General features: G+C 35.3%; 1 protein-coding gene across 1 annotated transcript in view; it reads right to left on the minus strand.

The window, feature by feature from the left end:
• The window catches only part of CFAP47 (cilia and flagella associated protein 47), a 338,064-nt gene that overhangs the window by 258,915 nt on the left and 57,517 nt on the right, over positions 1 to 21,632 (minus strand). Inside the window, exons 27-32 of the mRNA XM_026846341.1 lie at positions 13,066 to 13,166; positions 10,812 to 10,940; positions 8,956 to 9,184; positions 7,927 to 8,136; positions 3,051 to 3,144; positions 2,340 to 2,477 (exon numbers count right to left, since the gene is read on the minus strand). Of these exons, the coding sequence (XP_026702142.1) occupies positions 2,340 to 2,477; positions 3,051 to 3,144; positions 7,927 to 8,136; positions 8,956 to 9,184; positions 10,812 to 10,940; positions 13,066 to 13,166 (901 nt within the window). The remainder of the gene's footprint in view (positions 1 to 2,339; positions 2,478 to 3,050; positions 3,145 to 7,926; positions 8,137 to 8,955; positions 9,185 to 10,811; positions 10,941 to 13,065; positions 13,167 to 21,632) is intronic.

The raw sequence follows: 21,632 nt of genomic DNA on the forward strand, positions 1-21,632 counted from the left end.
AGTGGCCAGAACAAGGCTAGTCATGCAAAAATATCCAGGTATTGCTAGAGTCTACAATAAAGCAAATAGACAGTGGCATTGGTAAATATATCCATGCAATAGTTATGGTGAGACACAACACTGGCCAGGTAGCTAGCCATGCTCTCTGACAGTTGTCATCTATACACACAGGACTCGGGTAACACCCAGCAAAGCAGAGTGCTTGTGACTGTAAGACAGTTCCACTAAAGCAGGCACTAGATACACATCAGAAAATAATACATTGCAAATACACCTGCTTAGTATATAGGGCATGTTACTTTAGCTAGGGAAGCTCCCTGAGTTAATCATAAAATCAGCATCAAACTATGAGTTGACAGCTACAAATCTATTTCTGTTTGATGCAGGGGTTACATACTGACCTTTCAATCTTATCAGCAGAATTATTCAACACATTTGAGAATATCTAGTATAATTTGGTTTTATAGTAAAAGAGAAAAGCAAGGGGATATTCAAAGCATATGGAAGGTAGAGAATATGCCCAAAGGAGAATTATGGATGATATGCAAACAGATTATCCATAATTCAGACAGGTCAGAAATCACTCAAGTCAAAAATGACACTAGACAGTCTTTCCATATGTGGCTTATGAGCCATTCTGGAGTTCTTGCCTGATCATCATCAGACTGCCCTTTCTTGGTGTTAACTACCCATCCAGAATTAATGCTGAAAGAGACAATGAAGTTAAGGTCAAGAATCAAAAGGGAGAAATCATACAAGGAAACAGAAGCAATGATTACTACTGGTTGAACAGTTTTATCAGATTTGAATACCAGAACTGCCTAAATCAGTCTTAAATGGAACAGAACATTTAGTCTAACCTCACTCAATCAGTCATGATGCATCAAACTGACCCTGCAAGTAGGACAAGACATAATCTGAACCTTGGTCTCCATTACCTTCCTAAGTGGCATTAGAAAAAAGGTAATACACAAATTATTCTAAAAATTCTGAAAATTCAGCTCTCAAACACACCACTGTAGGCACAAATACTAACAACCACACGTGTATATAAACAGGAAATGGTTCACTGATTGCCTTTTTGCACATGCATGTTCCCATGTGTCCTTAGGGTCATATGTCTCACCCATCTAAACATCCTGTTCATTTTCTGTTCCTCTCTCACCTGTTTTTCTCATTGTTTTACTTCAGATCATCTGTACATCTTTGCTACATACTTTCTTTAACATAATTTTTATCATTCTTTATTATGCTTTTACAGTAAATAATCACTTAACCACAGAATAGTTGAGGTTAGAAGGTAGCTCTGGAAATAGTCTCATCCAAACCTTCTGCCCAAAGCAGAATCAGCTAGAATGGACTGCCAGGATCACGTTCAGTTGGGTTTTGGGTATCTTCAAGGATGGAAAGTCCACAACCCCTCTGGGTAACCTGCTCCAGTGTGTGACCATCCTCATAGTAAAAAAGTTTCTAATGTTTAAATGGGATTTCCTGTATATCAGTTTGTGCCTACTGTCTCTCACAACGTCACTGGGTACTATTGAGAAGAGTCTGGCACTGTCTTTACACCCTCCCATCAGCTATTTACACACACTGATAAGATTCCCCTTGAACCTTCTCTTCTCCTGGCTGAATAGACCCAGCTCTCTGTCTCTCCCTGTATGACAGATGTTCCAGTCTCTTAAATAAGATTTCTTTGAATAGAAATTCCTTTGAATAGAAATAAGTAAAAATTTATTTTTAGACATACAAAAGTTACTGGTCATTGGTGAGCAAATCCAATTTACTTTGGAAAACATCATTTAGACATCCAAAACTTTTATTGAACATAAGTAAAAATAAAATTGAATAAAATTTGAGAAGTCCATACTGACCAAATTTGTCATATCTTAAAAGAAATAGGTGTTATATAAAAATGCTTACCTGTTTAAAAATTCCATTCTAATGTAAGATAAATAAATACCACAGCTATGCATATGTCTAGTCAACTAAATATTTCCAGTGAAAAATGTTTCTAAGCAGAGTAACAAAAAGGCATGTCAGTTTTCTTTATTTGTAATAACATTTCTATAACATTTAATTCTAGAAAATGCAGACTGTTCTAACATAGCATTTCCTACTTGAAACATATTAACTCACTGCTAAAGTTTCTTAACTAAGAAAATGAAAATGTTCTCATTTTTTTCTTCTCTGTTAGACAAAAATGAAACACTTAGAAGTATTTAAAGATAAGTTTGGAAGAAATAAATTGTATATAGCACTTAAAAAAAAAAAAAAAAAAAAAAGTTTTCTGACACCAGTTCTTCAGAATTTCAGTAGTAAATGTATCCACAATTTACCTTGTACATCTGCAGTAGCACATCTGTCCAAGCTCGTTTGCTCATTGTCTCAAATACACTGTCCTCCAGAATGAACAGATGCTTGTCATTGAATATGTCTGAGTTTTTCACATCTCTTTTCAAATCAATTGTGTGGCCCTTCAGATAAAGGAATGGGATTTATTTTTTATATTCTTTTCAGCAGTTTGGACAGGAAATTCACAGGACAATAATGAATCAATGGCATAGATGGCTGATGAAGTCTACTATAGTGCAATAGTGATCAGCATTAGAACCATTTACAGTTCGATATTATTTCCGGAATAAGAAGCACAATACAGAATTAAAAGCAACAATTAGGACAAAGATATAACACAGATTTATTTTTTTAACTGGTAAAAATGAGTAGAAAGCAGTAAAATTAATTGTACTTTGAGAAAATATATCTGTTGGAAATTAATTGGAGGTATCAGCAGTACTGGAAGTAATGGAAGAGAAACACCAGAGGAGGAGGCTGTAAATGTTGGTGTCAGCTTAAATTTCTGATCATTCTCATGCATGTGCTTAGGTTTATGCAATCCAAAATAGTCACCACTAAGTAAGAATATTCATGGTCCACAGAGTACTTCCATTAGTCTTCAAAGAATTGACAGTAAGCACGTGGTCTGTATTATAAAAAAAACTAGAAATGAAACAAAACTAAAAAACACACACACAAAAAACCAAACCTACCTTCTGTACAGTTTGCACATTAATCCATTTCTTATAATCATCAGGTTCAAGCAGAAATTCTGGCATAACATGAGGAAGATATGCACCTCGGCTTCTGAAATTGTAAAGCAGAAAAAATTAATAAACAAGATAGCTCTTTTTAAGAGAATTCCAAGTTTTTCAACTTGCTCAATTTATGCATAAACTATTCTGAGTTCTGCATATACTTTGGACTGATGATCCAGTTCTATTATCTATTTACATAGCTTCTATTTATGAAGTTCACCTTCAATTCCTATGCCTACAACAAAATGCGAAAAGCACATACAACTGTGGACAGACTAGCTTCTTTATGAGAACTGCACTTCCATAAAAGATTTATAGTAGCACAACGCAGCAAAACACGTAATGCCCATTTCCATATGAAATCAAAGGAGCTGTGTTATATAACATTAGTAGAATTAAAACTTGAGGATGCTTTTATCTTTCTGCAGGTCTGATATTGAAAGTCTTACGGGTGTAAGCAAATGTATTTCAAAACTGTTGTTAATTGTTAAACGGACCTGCTATCTGTTCTCAAGCGACTAATAAATGCAATTGGAAAAGTAATTGCAGTAACAAAATGCAACTTCATTAGATTGAATACCAAAAAATTGCTACCTTCCAAGTGAAGGAAGACTATTCTTTATCTCAAATGACAGTTTAAACAAATTTTGCTGAAAAGAGGGGGAAATAATGAGAAATTCTTCAGTTTTTCTCAGAGGAGCAGCAAAACTTCCTGACTTTTAGGTCAGAGAGATTATCCTAGCATACCTAGATTTATATTGTCTTTGCGTTTGTAACATGGCTGATGTGGATAATAATCAGATAAGCTTTTCTTGTTATATAACCAGTCTCTCAATCAAACTAATTGTTCATACTTTTCCAATACCATAGACTCCAAATTCAATTTACTTTGTACATTAAAAGTCATACATCACAGTTTGAAATAAAGATCATGACAACTTATTTTTCTTACCACAGAATTAAATTTTGCTGGTAACAGCACATTTTTTGTCTCCATATTTTACATAGTGACACTATCTTCTCAGATTATTGACATTTCATATTTCACATAATTATCTAGCATGCTTATTATAACACAGCTATTTTAATCAAGGACTCAAAAAGCATCAAGTTAGTACTCTGGTCCTAAACTCATCATGTCTGAAATGCCCATTTTCCATTAAGTCATAGATTCTGTCCCACGAAATCCCTTTAAAACTTCAGTTCTTCACAAATTATAAAAGAAGAAAGCTATACAACATTCATCTTTTCAGATGTCCTATCCTTCTTTCAATGTTTTTACTTGGTAGATATATGGGGATAGGTGTTACCTACAATTTGCATCCTCAGAAAAGCTATATACAACTTTACATGTCATCATAGTAAAGATGTATTCTATATAATTGAATGTTCTCACAATTAACTGCATTTTGCTGTTGAAGAACACTGACTTTAAAAAATTCCTCCTCGTTAAAGTAGATATTTAACATGATACCCATTCTCTAATATCAGAATTTTCACACAGTTAAGATGTTTTTCCTTAAGACACACAACTTGCAACAAATTAGTTAGTTGCATTGAAAAATACCCAACGTTTTCTTTTAATGCTGTGGTAAAGTACCAAGGAAACCTTCTGAGGGGAGGAAAATAAAACCGATACTTGGAACCTTGCTTAAAACAGTGAGCAACATCCACCTGCTTTAGCAAGTGGAAAATTGGAAAGATGAGTTATGCTTTATATGAACCATGTTGACCAGACAGCAGCAGTTAGGGGAAGAAAGCTGAGAAATGTATGTTTCTATTCTCAGAGTGCTCTCCTGGGCTTCTTCAGGAGGGAATTTGCACTTTCCACAAATCACAGTGAGCATGCAGGGATGGCAGATTACAGAAGAATTACTCGTATCTAGGCTGGCTCTAGATGTTTTACCATCATTACAGTCATGCCAGCAGTGCAGATATCAAACATTTTTGTACTATGATCTATAAACACTTTTAAATAGCAATCTGTGAAGAAATGCAAATGTTCTAGGTGATCATAAAATGCACAAGTAGGAAAATAATATCTATAAATCAGGAACAATGAAGAAATCTGATAGGATTCACATGAACTAGAAGAGGCAGAAAGTGACAGGATGTGGTAATACTAAGTGCATAGTGAACACAGTTTAACCATCTATTATCAAATAAATATAAGCCCAGGAGTCCAGCTAGAAGTGCTTTTCACTGGAAACCTGTATTGTTTTGCTCGGATTGTTATGGATTACTACATCATTTCCAATATTCAGACCTCATCACTCATAGATGTATCTCTGTACAGAGGTTATGAACTTAGCCTTGACCAGTTGGCTGCTGCTCCAATTCTGCTCTGAATATATCAAGGAGTTAAAGCTCAGTAAGACTGAAGGCTTTTATTAAAATTTACCTATTATATACCTTTCCACATTGCCCAAGAAACACTTAAGTATTTCTTTACAGCTGCTGTTACACTCAACAAAAGAGGTTGTGATCCTTTTACTCCAGTACACATCATCATTTTAAAGCAGGCAACTAATATCATGTATGCTAGTTTCAAGATACCTAGATTCCCTGGAAAATCTCAACGGAAAGACTGGACATAAGGGCCATAAACATCAAACAATGACTTACAGAAGAGATATTCAAATATTTGAAGTGAGACAGAAGAAATATCAGTCCTAAAAGACCAAAATTAAAGTCTACACTAATTTAAGTTAGGGCTGTAAAATCCCATACTGAAGGGTGAAAGGCTCTGAAAGGCACATCAGCTCCACCCTTAAAAAGCAGCTGGACACTTGTGTCTCTCTTGATAGGGACTGAGCAGAATCAATCCAGCTGTCTATACAGCATTAATGAAACTTTAACTGTTAACAAGGGTCACAGAGTTCAAAAGCATGTCTTGATTGCTCTCCTAGAAGCTGTGTGGAGTATTAGCTTAACATTAGATCTAAGACAGCAGCAACAAAAACCTCTTTCCTTGGGCTGGAAGCAAAAAAGCTTTTTGACACTGACCTCAGAAAAATATCAATATACTGATTAAAGAAAATCTCTTTAATCTACTTAGACAACCATTCAGCATCATATCATATGATATCATACTGTGTTCAGTTTTGGGCACCTCACTACAAGAAAGACATTGAGGCTCTGGAGCATGTCCAAAGAAGGGCAACAGAGCCAGTGAAGGGTCTAGAGCACAAGTCTTGTGAGAAGCGGCTGAGGGAACTGAGGTAGTTTAGCCTGGAAAAAAGGAGGCTCAGGGGAAACCTTATCACTCTCTACAACTACCTGAAAAGTGGTTGTAGCGAGGTGGATGTAGTCTCTTCTCTCAAGTAACAAGTGATAGGACAAGAGGAAATGGCTTCAAGTTGCACCAGAGGAGGTTTATATTGAATATTAGGAAAAATTTCTTCAGTGAAAGGGTTGTCAAGCATTGGAACAGACTGCCCAGGGAAGCGGTCGAATCACCATCCCTGGAAGTGTTTAAGAGACATGTAGATGTGGTGCTTAGGGACATGGTTTAGTGGTGGACTTAGGAGTGTTAGGTTTACAGTTGGACTCAATGATCTTAAAGGTCTTTCCAACCTAAATGATTCCATGATTGTGTATTGTCTTGCTGTCTGGAAAGCTGCAACACTCCTTCAGAAGAAGGACCACCAGGGTGGTGTTAGGGGGAATTTTCAATTGATACAATGTCAAGACATTCTTCAGTAGTTCACTGACTAACGACTCTACTAGCTTTTACGATATGATGGAAAAATACGATGCGATGTATCCATTCATTCCTTTTTTATCAAATGGATGTTGAATTTGTGAATACCACAGGAATCTGTAAGCATTTTCCTTCATTACTGAAGAAAGGCAAAGATATTGTTCTGCCACTGCTGCAATGTATCCTCCAAATCATCTGCCACTATATTACCTATGATGCAAAGAAGAATGCTATTCTGCCCCTTTTTAAAAACAAATGACATGGTTAAAAGTTGCAAACAAAGGTCCAGTGTTGTTAGAAGAGTGTGCAATGGTCTTCTTATGAGCTCAAATACAGCTACATCCCTGTCCATTATTCTCAGATGAAAAGCCTATATTTGGAACAGTATCTAAATGTCAGGTTTTAAATGGCTTTAGAGCCATTTTTACATCCAGGTGAGGATGCTAAAAAGAAGCAGAGATGCTGTGTTTCTGGACTTCTGATGAGTTCTAAGAACTCATGACATTAGACTTTCTCTGAAGTTAAATTTCTTCTGTTTCGCAGCAGCAACAGGATGAAGAAGAATGTATTAACCTTTTTTGATTTGCACCGTCTTTGACAGTTGTTCCATAATATGTGAAAAGATTAGATTATCTAGAAAGGTACCTAATAGCTAAATCTGTTCAGCAGCAGGAGTAGTGATTCCATTTCTTGGCATATTATTAATATGAAAGACTAACAGATTACAAAGTAAGTCTACAAAATTTTGGTAAAGCCAGTAATTACAGGAAAAAGAGACAAAGAGCATCAGTAGAATGGCAGATCATTAATGACAAACCTGATCTGACTATCTACTGAGTCTGTCAAAGAGATGAGGTTGAGAGTCATCTTTCATAATGAAGGAAGCAGAGTTCCTGTGGAATTCCTGTGTTGGATATGACTCTACCAAAGAACACCTCAATTAGTGTAAACTGCAGAGGATAACCTTGGTAAAAATTGATTAAAGTTTATAATACATAAATCTTAGATCACAAAAGCTACAGTATAAAGGAAACCCTAAACCTGCTGTATATCATTCAGTTGGAATGCTAATAGAAAAAGCAGAAAGAAAAGATATATGCATGCATACTTTATCTTATACATACTTACTTAAGGAAAGCAAGTAATGTAGAATACTGCCAGTGGAGCTGTAACATCCGTTCAACCGGATCAAGGGACAGTGACTGGCTCGATGTAATACCTGGTAACAACTGTCCGCTCAGATGGAATAACATGTCATAAAAAGTCTTAGTATCTTTGCCAAGGTTTTTTTTAAAAACCTTTTCTTGTGAAGAGGTCATCTGGACTTTACACACATCACTACGAGAGAAAAAGCTTCTGATATTATTCTTTTAAATGCACAAACTGAGCTGACATTATGTAGATATATCACGATGATAAATTTAATAAACCATGGAGTAAAAACAGCAGCAAGAAGACTAAAAAGTAGAGCACTTCTTTCTCACTACAGAACTTTCATAATAACATAAGAATTTTGAACTACATGGAATATTTAATAAGTATATGTGAAATATATCATAAATAAATTTGTGTTTGTTACTGCTTTCTGAAAAACATAACTTTGTTTTCTACCATGTTTATAAATGCTTATGTGTTTGTGTCCCAGGATATTGGCTTCTTCATTATTTAGTAGCAAGATGGAAAAGATCAACTAAGAGATGCCACTAAGACTGATATATTTCCAGGGTGTTTGCCACTGTTAATTATGAAATTCACTTTCCCATCTGTTTCTTGATCTTTAGAGTATGAGGAGGAAGAAAAAGATACATTGTTAAATCACTTATCTATGCCTCCAAAGAAGGGACAATAGCTAGAACTGTGTTCATGCTGGGAGGAAGATCTATTTCAGTTAAGAGGGTGACGCAGTTTGAACTGCATATTTAACATACACTGCATTATGATATATCAGAGCATCATAGTTGGAAATATATTTTAGAAAATGAAAAATAACACCTGAATGACATTTTCATGCAAACAGCACATAGATGCTACAATTTTAATGTACAGCTGTGCATTAGAGTGTGTTTATATTCCTCAGATCATATCCCCACTACTTTAGTATATATGTGAACATTTTATTAGGCAGATGTAAGTTAGGTCTAAGCAGATATGAATTACCATCTTAGTGAATATGGTATTGAAATAGGATTTTGTCCCTTAGACCAGCCAAAGAGAGTGAACCAATTCTTAACAGCAGTTAGGGTTTTCTGAAAGAAGATGTACTCCTCTTTATCTTCATCAGGAAAAAATGATAATTCAAATTTATTTTCTCTCCCATCACTTTGACTGTCTGTTTTACTCTCTTCACTCATCTCATCGCTCTTGCTTTCATAAGTAGTATCCGACTCTGAAAGATACACAGACAAAAAAAAATAATCCATAAAGCTTCCTTTTTTCCCTATTTTTGTCTAGTACAGAAACAATTCTTTTTAAAACACACAATTGTTTTCAGAAAATAAAAAAAACTGTCAGACAATGATTAATTTACTTCATGAGTAAACAATTTAAGTCACATCTACATGACTTGGGAATAGAACAAATTATATTTTTGGTATCTAATTTCACTTAAAGAAAAAATGATTACCCAGTCAGAAAAAATAAATTCAGGAATGGCTTACAAGACCACAGACAGCAATCTTTTTTTAAAAAACAGTCTTACAAACCATTACAGTAGGTATAGTTTTACCAGTTAGTCAATCCTAATTCCCCATCTTAATCACATAGCATGGCTCAGTAACTAATTCTTCTTCAAACAGTTTATCAGGTATTGTATAGGTATAACCAAGCCCATATCCCAGTCTATAAGCCTTTGGACTTTTCTCCCCTCAGTTAGGCCTTCTCTTTCCTAAATTTTGACCCGGTCAAGACACATTTTCACAACTACTAGTTGTTAACAACAACAATATTATTGCATAAAAGATAACTAAGAAAACAAACAGTAATTTTCTTCATAGCACAAATAACTTACATTATTCCATCCTTGAGGGTGTATTTTAATAGCAGTGTTGCAGTTTCAGTGTTTCACAAAATGTTGCAAAAATAAAACTAACTATACCTTAGACAGTGAATAGAAGAATCTTGTTAGGATGTAAGAAAAACCAATGCAATATGGAGAAGAGAGACTCATCCTTTATAAGAGCATCATGCAGTCAGATCTGAGTTTGTGCAGTTCTGCTGGATGACAAGATTACTTTCCCATCTTGTCACTGCCACCTTTACCAGCGGTTATTGCCTTTTCAGATCTGAAACTGAGTTGCTCTTTTGAACTCTTCTTACATCACTCCATTAAAAATGAATCATGTTGGTAAAGAGCTACTATTTAATCCGTTTAACTATCGCTATTTGTCTTGGCAATACCTTAGAGAATAATCACACATACTTCATCAGATCTGCAAGAGTGGATTCCTAACAGTGATGAAACAGCAGTTAGAAAAGTAGCAGCTGAGAGAAGATATCAACAGTCAGATACTAGTCACCTGACAACCTTACAGGAGATCTATTAGTTCATATGGAACAGTACCTTAACTGAGCCCCACTGACAATAGTTGTTTTTATACATTAGTTCACAAATGTAATCAAAATGTTTAAGTCTAACCTGAACATACAACTAAACCTTTGCAGAATATATCATATTTACAGAGTGTATATGGCTGGTTAGTTCATGACTACAGAAACAATTCCCTTCTTAGCAACTAATCCCTTAGGTTTTTTCAGTAGTTATTCTTCTGCAGGCTCTTCCATGGACATGTAGGACCTTGCAAACAGGACCCTGACATTTTTTGTTGGGTTTTTTGTCTGTTTGTTTGGGGTTTTGTGTTGGGTTACAGTTTTTGGTTTTGTTTGGGTTTTTTTTAATAGCTTGACTGATTTCACTTCCACAGGACAACCTCCAGAGTATTCATTGAGCATATGTACAGAAGCATTTAAGCAGTTATAAGAATCCAAGGTGTTTAAAGCGAACAGTCACACTATACCTGACAGAGAATCTTCATAGGTTGAGTCAATGGTTGTACCAAAGGAACTTGAGGAAATACTAGGGGAAAGTGATTGTGGAGTACAACATGGATGCAGAACAACTTCTCCACTACTGCAGTCTTTACTGTCTATAAAACAAGAGTAAAAGCTACAATTAACAAAACATATTTCATTGTCTGTGCTCTAACAGTTTATAAATGGATAACTGCTTCTATATTTTTCTATTTCATGCTTCAATTAATCAATTAATAGCTCTCAGTTTGATTCATAATGAAAATTTCACTTTGGTCATTAGACTGGGGACAAAAAAAAACCAACCTACCTGTGTATTTTTTCCATTAACTGCATGTTTTGCAGGATGGGTCTTCACACTTGCTGAAAAGCACCTATCAGACCAGTGCTAATTCAAGAATTGCAAGTCATGAACAAAATATTCTCAAGGAATTTTTGACCACAACTCTGTAATGAGTCTCGTGCATACCATTATCAAGCTCTTTCAAACTCAACACCACAAATTTAGAAACCAAATTCAAAAGTATGCTTTATCAATCCATCAGTTCTGTCAGAACATTTGTTCTGACATTCTTATGTTGGCCTACAACAGGATTAGAAGACCATCTTCTAGCTACATCTGATGTCAGTCTTCAGTACAAGAGTAGAAGATGAACCCACTGTAATTTCTAGAGAATTAAACACACCAGTAAGAGAAGGAAGAACTCTATATGATTAATTTTTGATTGCTGGTACTGTTATCCATATGGTTTGGAGCAGAAAACACAGGAGTATGATGCCACATATGTGGAAGCAAAGCCTTCCTAAATAGCTTTCAAAACCACTGTGTTGTACAGATACAGTTTGGTCACATTAAACAGCATTCCACACCAAAGTAGTCTATACAAAACCACATAAAATAGACTCAAGGAATTTAGCATTAATGACTTGCTTCAAAACTGATACAAACTGATAGTATGATCAATAAGCAAACAATACGGGACAGAAATATCCCATTATTAATAAGAGAATCGTCCTTATAAAATCATAACTCCATTTTTGGCTTAATCCTCAAGGGAGACCTACCTATCATCTTTAAAAGACAAGCTTGCAAATATAATCTATTGGTCACAAAAAAAAAATAAAATAAAATAAAATTAAAAGACCCCCATACATTTACAAGAGATAATATTTTTCCCCCATTCCTATCTTCATTTAATTGTGTTATAATCCATGAATTATATTGTACCTATATGTATCTTCTATATGAAAAAAAAAATTTAAAACCATTACTTGTCTTCTTGCTAATCCCTTTTACAACTTCACAAGTCCTTTCTCTTAGGTAGTCTGAGTCACACACTTGAAGTTAATGCAGTCTTAGAATGCACAGTCTTCAAAGCTAAATCTATTTCAGACCTAAGGAATTACTTGCTTAACTGAAAAAAACTTGTCTATTTTTCATCAAAATACATCAGATCCTAATAACTATAAAAATATATTTATTTACCTCATATTTGAACCTCCTTTGGGCCGGAGGTTGGACTAGGTGACCCCCAGAAATTCCTTTTGAGCTGAATTATAGAATGATCCTATTCTCTTCCCATAAAGAGACTACAGATCATTGAGGCGGGGGGGGGGCAGGCAGGCAGAAGGTAGGCAAAAATGGGGATGGGGTGGAGGACACAGGGAGAGACAGAGAGACAGGTAGAGACTGAGAGGCAAGCAGGGAGACACACTGAAGATAAAAATATTTCTAGTCTCTGATCAGAGGCTTTTATTAGGCTTTAAAATATGGCTACGGTCACCAGCCTTCAAGGACAGTAATTAAAGAAACCTGAAAACTATTCCCAAGAGGCAAATAATTATCACCTTTTATCATAACATGTGGCTTTCTTCTTTTTTCAAAACAAAGCCAGCTGTTGTCCTAGGAATTATTGATGATAATTCTCAATATAATTTAAATTATGTTAATTTATTCTCTATTTTTGGGCTGTTTCCTTTACCCTAAGATTTCACAAAACATTATGTAAGATTTAGACTTGTCCAATATTTTTTCAATAAACATTAGCTAATCATTTATATAAGTTCTCCTCATTTTCAACAAGAAAACAGAAACTATTTAACTTTTAAAAATGTAAAAGTATCCCCTGGTAATTAATGAGTAAAAATGCTATCTTGATGATAACATCCCTTTTATCAAACTGAAAACATCGATAATACTACAGGACATAATATTTAAGAGTTAGAACGTTGACTGCTTACCACTTCTCAGGCTAATTTGTTGATCAGAGTGGTGAAATGCCAAATACGGGTATAATGTAAGAAGGCAATTCTCTGCTGTTGCAGCAACTTGAATTGAGAACCTGTTCAAAACAAAATACAAAAGTGATAGTTTTCTATTTAGCCATGGTAATCAAGATATTCCAGCACAAGAATAAAAGACAGAATGGAGGTGTCCAGACAACTTTTCTATTCTGGTTCAACAGGAGAGTACACAGATGGGACTGCACATGCCGAAATGGTGAAGTTTAATACAGTATTTCCATTTCATAGTTTTACTATGAGCATGGATGCATCCTTAATCTGAAAGTCCAAGAGTTAGCAGAGATTTCATGAAATAAATGAACTCTGTCTCTCTGAAAAGAAAAAAACAATTAAAATTACAGTTGACATTTGTATGTTCCTAAACATAACTATGCTAACTTGCTAAATATATCCTGTAACTTTTGACAGGGCAAGTTTTTGTGAAAAGCAAATTCTATTTTGATTTAACATTTGTGCTATAAAACTTCACAGAAATCTCAAAATAAATATTTAAAACAAATAGAATCAATTTAAAAACAATGAGATATTGACTGCAATTGTTAGAATGTAATAGAAATTGATGTACATGCTCCAAGGTTCACCAGAGTGGCTGTACTGTCTGTAGCAGCCATATTTTCGCTGTTGACTTTTTTAGCCATGTTTAACAATCAACCTTTTAATCCTTTTTTCGTTCATCACCTCAATCTCTCGGGGTGCAGCCAGCAAACAAATTACTGGCATCAGTGGATCCCTGCCATCTGTACATATGTTCTTAGCTCATTGCAACTCACAGGCAATTCAACTGAGCTTAGTCCTGTGTTATTACATAACTGTTTTTTTACTCCACATTAACAAACATTAACTATTTTGACTAAGCTGTCAAAAACACAAAGGAAAATGTATTTTAATAATTGAAACAGCATGCTGATATCCATCTTATTGAAGAATTACACATATTGAAAATATACCTTGCATAAAATATTTTCTACTTCTTTAAATTACATATTGAAGGATAAATTCCTATTTAATGTAAATTTAGATTAACATTAAAATATAGCACAAGACCTTTCAAATTAATATGACATAATTAGCTTCTATTGCTTTGCTAGAGAATAACAATCTAGGAAAACAGAAGCATTTTAAAAGTAACAGAAAGCAGTTTTTCATTTCTCTTTCATACTTCCTGCTCCAAACACAACATTCTTAGATACTGCTTTCAGGAGAATTTTTGATTTAATAGAGAAAGGCTCCAACATAATCCATAGATATCTTTCTTATTTGTAAATATTCACATGTGGATTATGATTTCACAGCTAACTTATTTAAATCAACAGTCCAGCCCTGTAATGGTTTGGTTTGGTCTTAGGACATGTGCATCTTATTGGAACTTGGCTGGGAGCTGGACAAGGGTTTTGACCAGCTTCACCTTGTAGCACAGTATTTCTTCTAGCTAACTTCATGATTTCAGCTTTTATTCAGCAGATCTCAGCTGCAAAACAGATGGCTCTAAGAAGTATACCTACATCTATCTCTATGTACAAAATGTACCTTTGTACATGCTCAAACCAATTGTCAGAGCATAATATTTTTTCTACCTTTACCAAGGCATTTAAAGACATACACAATCAATAACTATAACACAGAAAAGTTTGCCAGCTTCCAATTAGGGACTTTACTGGGAAAAATGACAACTCTCAATACTCTGCAGGCATACGTTAGGTTAACTTCAGACAACAGAAATGGGACAGGGGTGGAAGAAAGCTGTATGATGGTTAATGAAAGATACAGCTCTCAGGTTATATAAAAGTAACTCAGATGTGTGTATTACTGGACTCGGTCAACTACCTGATTTCTCAGTTTGAGTTGAGCACCTCAGACATCTCCATCCTCAATGCTATTCTGAGCATATGTCAAATCTTCATTCATTCTCCCATTTGCACAGTCATGAAACACAGAAAAGTGTGCTTGAGAACAACCACAGTACATCTTAACAACTAGTTACTCAAATTCCATGAGTGATAGGTACTACACAAAGGAGACACTATTGCACAATCTAGAATATAAAGAACAGCCATCACTACAGAACATCTGTGTATAAATAAATGCCTCAGACCTCACAGTCTTTTTGCAAGAGAAGCTCCTGCCTGTTCTATGCTGCTAACAATCTAACAAGGGCATGCCTCCTCAGCTGCTGTGGTATTGTAGTAAGAGAAATTTACCCAGCCAATAGCAAACACAAAGCAAATAACTTTCTTAACTAAGAAATTTAAAAGCTTCAAAGTGTTCATAAGGTGAAAAAAAAGATTGGACAATGAAGCACCTGTGCTGGCTGAGGACAAGCTGTGAAGCAACACCAGAAACTGCAAGTAAGTTGTGAGTAAATCCCTGAATCCTTGCTGCAGGGGACAGAGAACCTCATTTGCCAGCCTGACCCTTCATCTAGGGTGGTTTGCTGCTTGCCTGGGGCTTTGATCCAGGATGCTGTTAAGAGATTGATGCAGTTTGTCTGATCCTTGGCCCTGCTACTCTTCCATAAGGGCACCAGTGAAGTTGATGGGGAGACCTGGAACTTAGCAGGCATGACTGCATGGCTTTGGGGGGCAACGATGAAGGGAATGGGGCACAAGTGGTCTTTTCAGTCATGTTGGTGAGGGAAAAGAGCTTGAGGATGAATGGATGGATCCTACAAGTCAACAGCTGAATCTGCAGCTGATATTAACAGCAAGGATTTAGCTGCTGTGACCATGAGATGGTGGAGTTCAGAATTCCAAAAGGAGGAAACAGGGCAAAAAGCCATATTGCAACTCTTGAAATTCAAGAGAGCAGACTTTGGCCAGCAAAGAGCACAAAAATGAAGAAGGGACTGAAGAACTTGCCATATGGGGAGAGAAGAGTTGTGATCGTTCAGACTGGAGAAGAGAATGCTTAGGGGAAACTTAACCTACATGTATAAATACCTGATGGGAGGTAGTAAAGAAGATGGAGCTAAACTGTCCACAGTGACATTCAGTGAGAGCACAAAAGGCAAAGGGTACTAACTGAAATACCAGAAATTCTATCTAGTCATAAGAAAAAAAGAAAATTACCATGAGAGTGGCTGAACACTGGAAGAGTCTACCCAGAGAGTGCTGTGGAGTCTCCATCTTTGGAGATATTCAAAAACCAACGGGACAACAGCACTGATTCTGATTTGAGGAGGGGATTTGAACAGGGGACTAGATGATGTCTAGAGGCTCTTTCCAACCCTTGCCATTTTGTGATAATAAATATCAACTCAACTCACTTATTGGCCACTTGTCCACTCACCATCATTAAGTATCTTAATATGGTATTTTCCCAAAAGTGGGATTTGAAAGGAAACTTCAAGAAGAATGAGTCAGTAGCTAAAAAGATCATCTGAGTTTCAAAAGATGACATTCTGTTTGTAAAGAAGCATGGCAGAAAAAACAAAGATGCTAGGAGCGAAGTATTTATCATACACATTGCAGGCACTGAGATATAGGGGACCAGACAGAAAAGCATGCATATTTCCATATAAATATGACAAATAGATTATAAAAGACGTGTACATTCTGTATGTGCTTAAAATCATCTTGTACCACTGACCTTTATTTATAACACCATTCATGAAGTGAGGTTGCAAAGCTAGAAGTCTTGTGCTACATATTTATTCTGTTATCTACATGAACCACCACTGCCACTGCTATTTCAGTGTTTATTCTCTAATGCATATTTCCAGAGAACACAGAACAGGAGAATGGCCATTAAATATATTGTGTTTACCAACATTTGAAACTTGCTGATCACTAAAAACTGAAGTTCCAACTGTGATGACAAAAAAATACCATTCAACACTACATATAAAAGCAGTTTGTTCACCTTTCTTAAATTAACTTTGTTTTTATTTGTTTTAATGTGTTTAAAGACAAAAGAACCTGAATCAAAATATATTTATCCATTTTATTTTGCTCTATAGCATTTCAGATATTTTCTAAGTAGAAGCAAGTGATCTGTTTTGTATCAGTGTACTCCAAATGCTCTAGAAATACAGGCATAGTTAAATAACCCTTCTTCAACAGTATTAATTAACAGATGCAGAATATCACTAGCAGTTTCTAAAGGGAAAGAATCCAAAGCCATTAGGTTCTAACTGACAAATTTCTGTAGCAACATTGCTTGGGTAAATTAAAAAAAATATTTAAGGAAAGCTCACACTGCTAGTTCAGGAAACAAACTGCTTGCAGACTGGATTAGTACTAAAAGGAAACTTGACACAGGAGTGAGGAATTTTACATATCTTAAAAGAATAAGAAATAATCTAGACACAGGGAACAAGTTGTAATTTAAAAATAAATAAATGAAGACCTGCCCTCCTCCCTCTCCCCAAAAATTCTTGAACAGATGACAGAAATGTAAGGGAGAGGAAAAGATGACCCACACAAGCTCTGCCATTTCTGTTCACAAATGAGCAGTTCCCCAACACTGAGGAGCCCTTATCCATTGGAGCAGCATCCCAGGCTTCCTCAGTCAAAATAATACAATAATGAATAGCAACAGACACATGGTTTCACACGATATACAAGACTTATAACTGGGAAAGTAGCCATGTTTTTTCTAGTAGCAGCAATTATGTCAGTTCTTAATCCCTGAATAACAGACGCTTCAGCTGGCAAGGACTATCAAAATGGTAGAAAGCCACAAGCACAGAAAAGGAGTGATTCATGGGTTTGGACCATCCTGGTTTTCAAAAGCACTCCCAACTCTCTGAAGTAAAATGCCAGTATTAGGTCAGATGAATGAAGCAAAACTTCAATGTTTTCTAGCTCTCTGCTCTCTCCAAATTTAAATGATATTGAAAGAAATTGACAGCTCTTATTCTCTAAGGCATGCCAGCAGAATACATGCACTTGACATTTGCCAGCAGTACCTGTTAAAGAGCTGCATGGTTTAGGCATGTTTTCCAACAGCAAAAGGGAATGTATTTTTTCCATCCATGAGACACGGAGATCTCACGGACTATCAAAACAACTGGAACCAATTCATAACTGGGTACCTTTCAGTGATTATGTCTCAGTTGCATTATGTTGTTATTAGAGGTGAAGATCCCCATCATCCTCTTATCCTGAAGTTCCAGCCATGAACATGAATAACATCAGAAATTGCATGAGTTTCCCCAGCTTCCCAGTGGATAGGAAAAGAAAAGGAAGAACTGTAGAACATGGCAGGCAAGGACCTCAGCACTTTTGCGTCTTCAATAATTACAGCAATTTATCTACCCACCACATGTGTGGGGCTTTTGCATATTTTTCTGCCCAGAGCACCATTTCCTTTAACTGTGTGACACATGTACCTGTTGTGTACTATTTATTTTTTAGAAAGAGAAGTTAAAAGTAATTTCAATCAGGATGTCAGAAAACTTTATTTCCTGCTAAATTATTTATCTAATCAGCAAATTAAAAGATATAATAACAGTTAGAGGACAAATATATAAACATGCCATGGTCACAGAGGCTTTTTTTGGTACAGTTTTTCCAGTTGAAGGAAATAAGTGTCACAGCTAAAAATTTATTACCATTTATTAAATACTTGCTTGAGACATTCTTGGATTTTATGTTATCTCTAACTTCTGTATTCCTATCAGCCTATGCAAGGAAGTGTCATTTATTCTGCTTCAGAGTCAAAGGAGCAAAAAGGAAGAACAGAGATTTAAAATAACATTAGGGATTAACTGGAAACTCTCATTTAAGGCAGTCATTAAATAAATATTACTGCACTTTCTTACGACCATTTAATGGAATCTGCACACACAGTAAATTACTCGCATAAATGACAACCATGTATCTCTTCAGTTTTCTTTGCTATTAAACATGATTGTCTATCATTTTTCAAATGTTTTCTGCAAAGTAGCCAAACTCAACATCCTATACCAAATGTTCACTCTGATTTCAAGAAAAACAACATTAGATGGACTTAATATGGACTATGCAAATCAATCCTACTGAAGTTTTAGACTTGGATTTAGAAAAGCAAAATACTGCAGAGCCTAAGTAAAAACTTAACAAAACAGAGTATTTGTCTTATCAATACTCATGACTTGAAATATGCCTAGAATTAGTTTTGCTTAGAAGTTAAGGCTCTTCTTCTAAGTAGTTAAATAAAGGACATAATGCTTTACCAACATATGAAAATAACTTTTTAACTCGCTTGTCTTAATTCTATCCTGGAACACAGAATATGAAGTTCAAAATTTTAGTTCAAATAATTTAAAAATTCATATTATTACTCTGAAAATTGAAATGTAAAAAAGATAATACCCGACAAATTAATACATATTCAGCAACTGATACTGTGAGATTTCATGGCCTATTAAACGAACCCGGAACCTATTAGGACCAGTTAGCTTTTATAGGTGTTATAAAATATTATAGCCTTCATTGTTTTATTATTAAAGATCTAGAAGGCCCCAAAATCTGTCTTCCTAAAAGACTCAAGTTAACAAACTAGTTTGAATTCATTAGTTACAGAGTTTGAAATAACCTGCTCAAATGCTTAGATAATTAGTTGAATCAGGTTTGAAGTTTCAATGCATCACATAGGTCTCCCATGAGGCAGGGCTGGGAAGAATGAGGCTAGATATGCAGAGAACAAGAAACTGCAGCTACAGATTAATATAGAGTTGAATATCAAAGCACAGAGTAATATTAACATTAGTAACAAAACCCAAGTCCAGATAAATTATCATAGACTTTATCAGAACAACAATACACTCAGGATTAGAGAATCAGGCTCTTAAACTTTTCCAGTTGAAGGAAAGAACGCTTTCTGGTTATGATAAAAATAATTTCTTCCAAAAGCCAATACAAATAGTATTACTACACTGACTAATAGCACACACAGAATCCTTTTGCTTTGAACTGTGTGCTATTTCATCCAGTTGCATTCAGGTTTTATACCATTTGCTCCTACAGCCTACGCACACATGTAACTGCTTGACAGGAAACCACATAAGCACTGGCAAACCAATGTTATTAGTTCTGTCCTTTAACAAATACCCATCTACTGTTTTAAAATACAACACCAATTTTAAGATAATTTGACATTCCTGAGCATGAATTTTTTCCACCTTCACAAGCAGGGATGCCTTTTAAGGTTACTTTGATGACTTTTATTTGGTATTGTTTTTTCCAGAACACATTGAGTTTGCCTTTAAATTGAGATTGGTATCCGTTATTTCATTTTAATGGCAAATAAAGAAAAAAATTTTATTACACAGCAGAAAGAATTATTTCTCTGTAACAAGGTTTGAGAAGCTGCTAGTGTATCATATAAAAACAGTTATTAAAACTAAATATTGTGCCTGCTCAGCAGTTATTATTTCAGACCTCATCATAAGCTTAAATTATCCTTTCTCACAATTACTGCAAGCTTTAGCATACATTTATGAACCACATCCCACACAATGCTTATATCTTAGAATTAAATAAAATTAATAAGAAATAGATTCCTGGCTGACAATCTATACAGAAAAATATAAAATACTGTTCTGAGCAGCAGTAACTGAAAGGTCTGTAACCCCTGCATCAAAATAATATAAAATTTAGTTTTATGCTTAGGAGAAAGCCCATTCTAAGCTGTAGGGTGGAGATATTTAACCCTCAAAATAGTTGCTTTATTGAAAATACTAACTGTAGGAATAACCAAATCACAACAGTACCTCCTTCCTCCTCATGCATACAGCCATTCATCCCACCAAGGGGAGAGAGAAACAAAAGGGACAAATGCTGAAAATTTTTATTAAATGTACTGTGCAAAAGTAACCGATTTGATCTCCATTTACTAGTGGCAGGGGAGACTTTCCACATTGCTTTTCACTATTCAAGTTACTTAAAAAACAGTCTACTATTTTAAAAACAAAATAAGATGTATGGATATCATGTTTCCATATGTCTTCATCACTAAACAGTGTTTTAAAGAGATGAATTTTGGTATGAACACTGCATATAAACTGCTGTCAAACTCTAGGTGCTCTGCTCTAAAGGAATTTAGGTCTAACAGGAATTATACCATGTAAATTCCTAAGCATTTTTCAGATGCTTACATCCCCAAATAATTTCAGTTCTTTTGAAAACTTCAAATGTTTTCTGATGTAGTGCACAGGATTGCACTTGAAGAACTATATAAATAAATAAGAATGTAAAGCACATCTGTCCCTTATCCCTTCTCTCTGATAGCGCACGCTTCTGCTGATGCTGCTGTCCAGAAAGTCCCTCTAAGGTGCTGCAGAAAATACTCAAGAGCCCAGTATGGAGAGAGGGACGGAGGGAGGGAAAAGACACCAACAGTTTTCCATACTTTGTTATCCAGTCCAGGGTCTCATATATGAGAAGTGTATGAGAAAAGACAGTACCCGATATACTTTTCATACAAGAAGCTGAAATTTATGAAGCTGAAGCTGAAACATATCCCTAGTGTACTTTTATGAATTCCTAGCATTACACATACAAAAAAAAAAAAAAAAAATCAAC

The sequence above is a fragment of the Athene cunicularia genome (genome assembly GCF_003259725.1).
Source record: "Athene cunicularia isolate RWA chromosome 1 unlocalized genomic scaffold, athCun1 chr1_part1, whole genome shotgun sequence".
NCBI classification, from domain to species: Eukaryota; Metazoa; Chordata; class Aves; order Strigiformes; family Strigidae; genus Athene; species Athene cunicularia.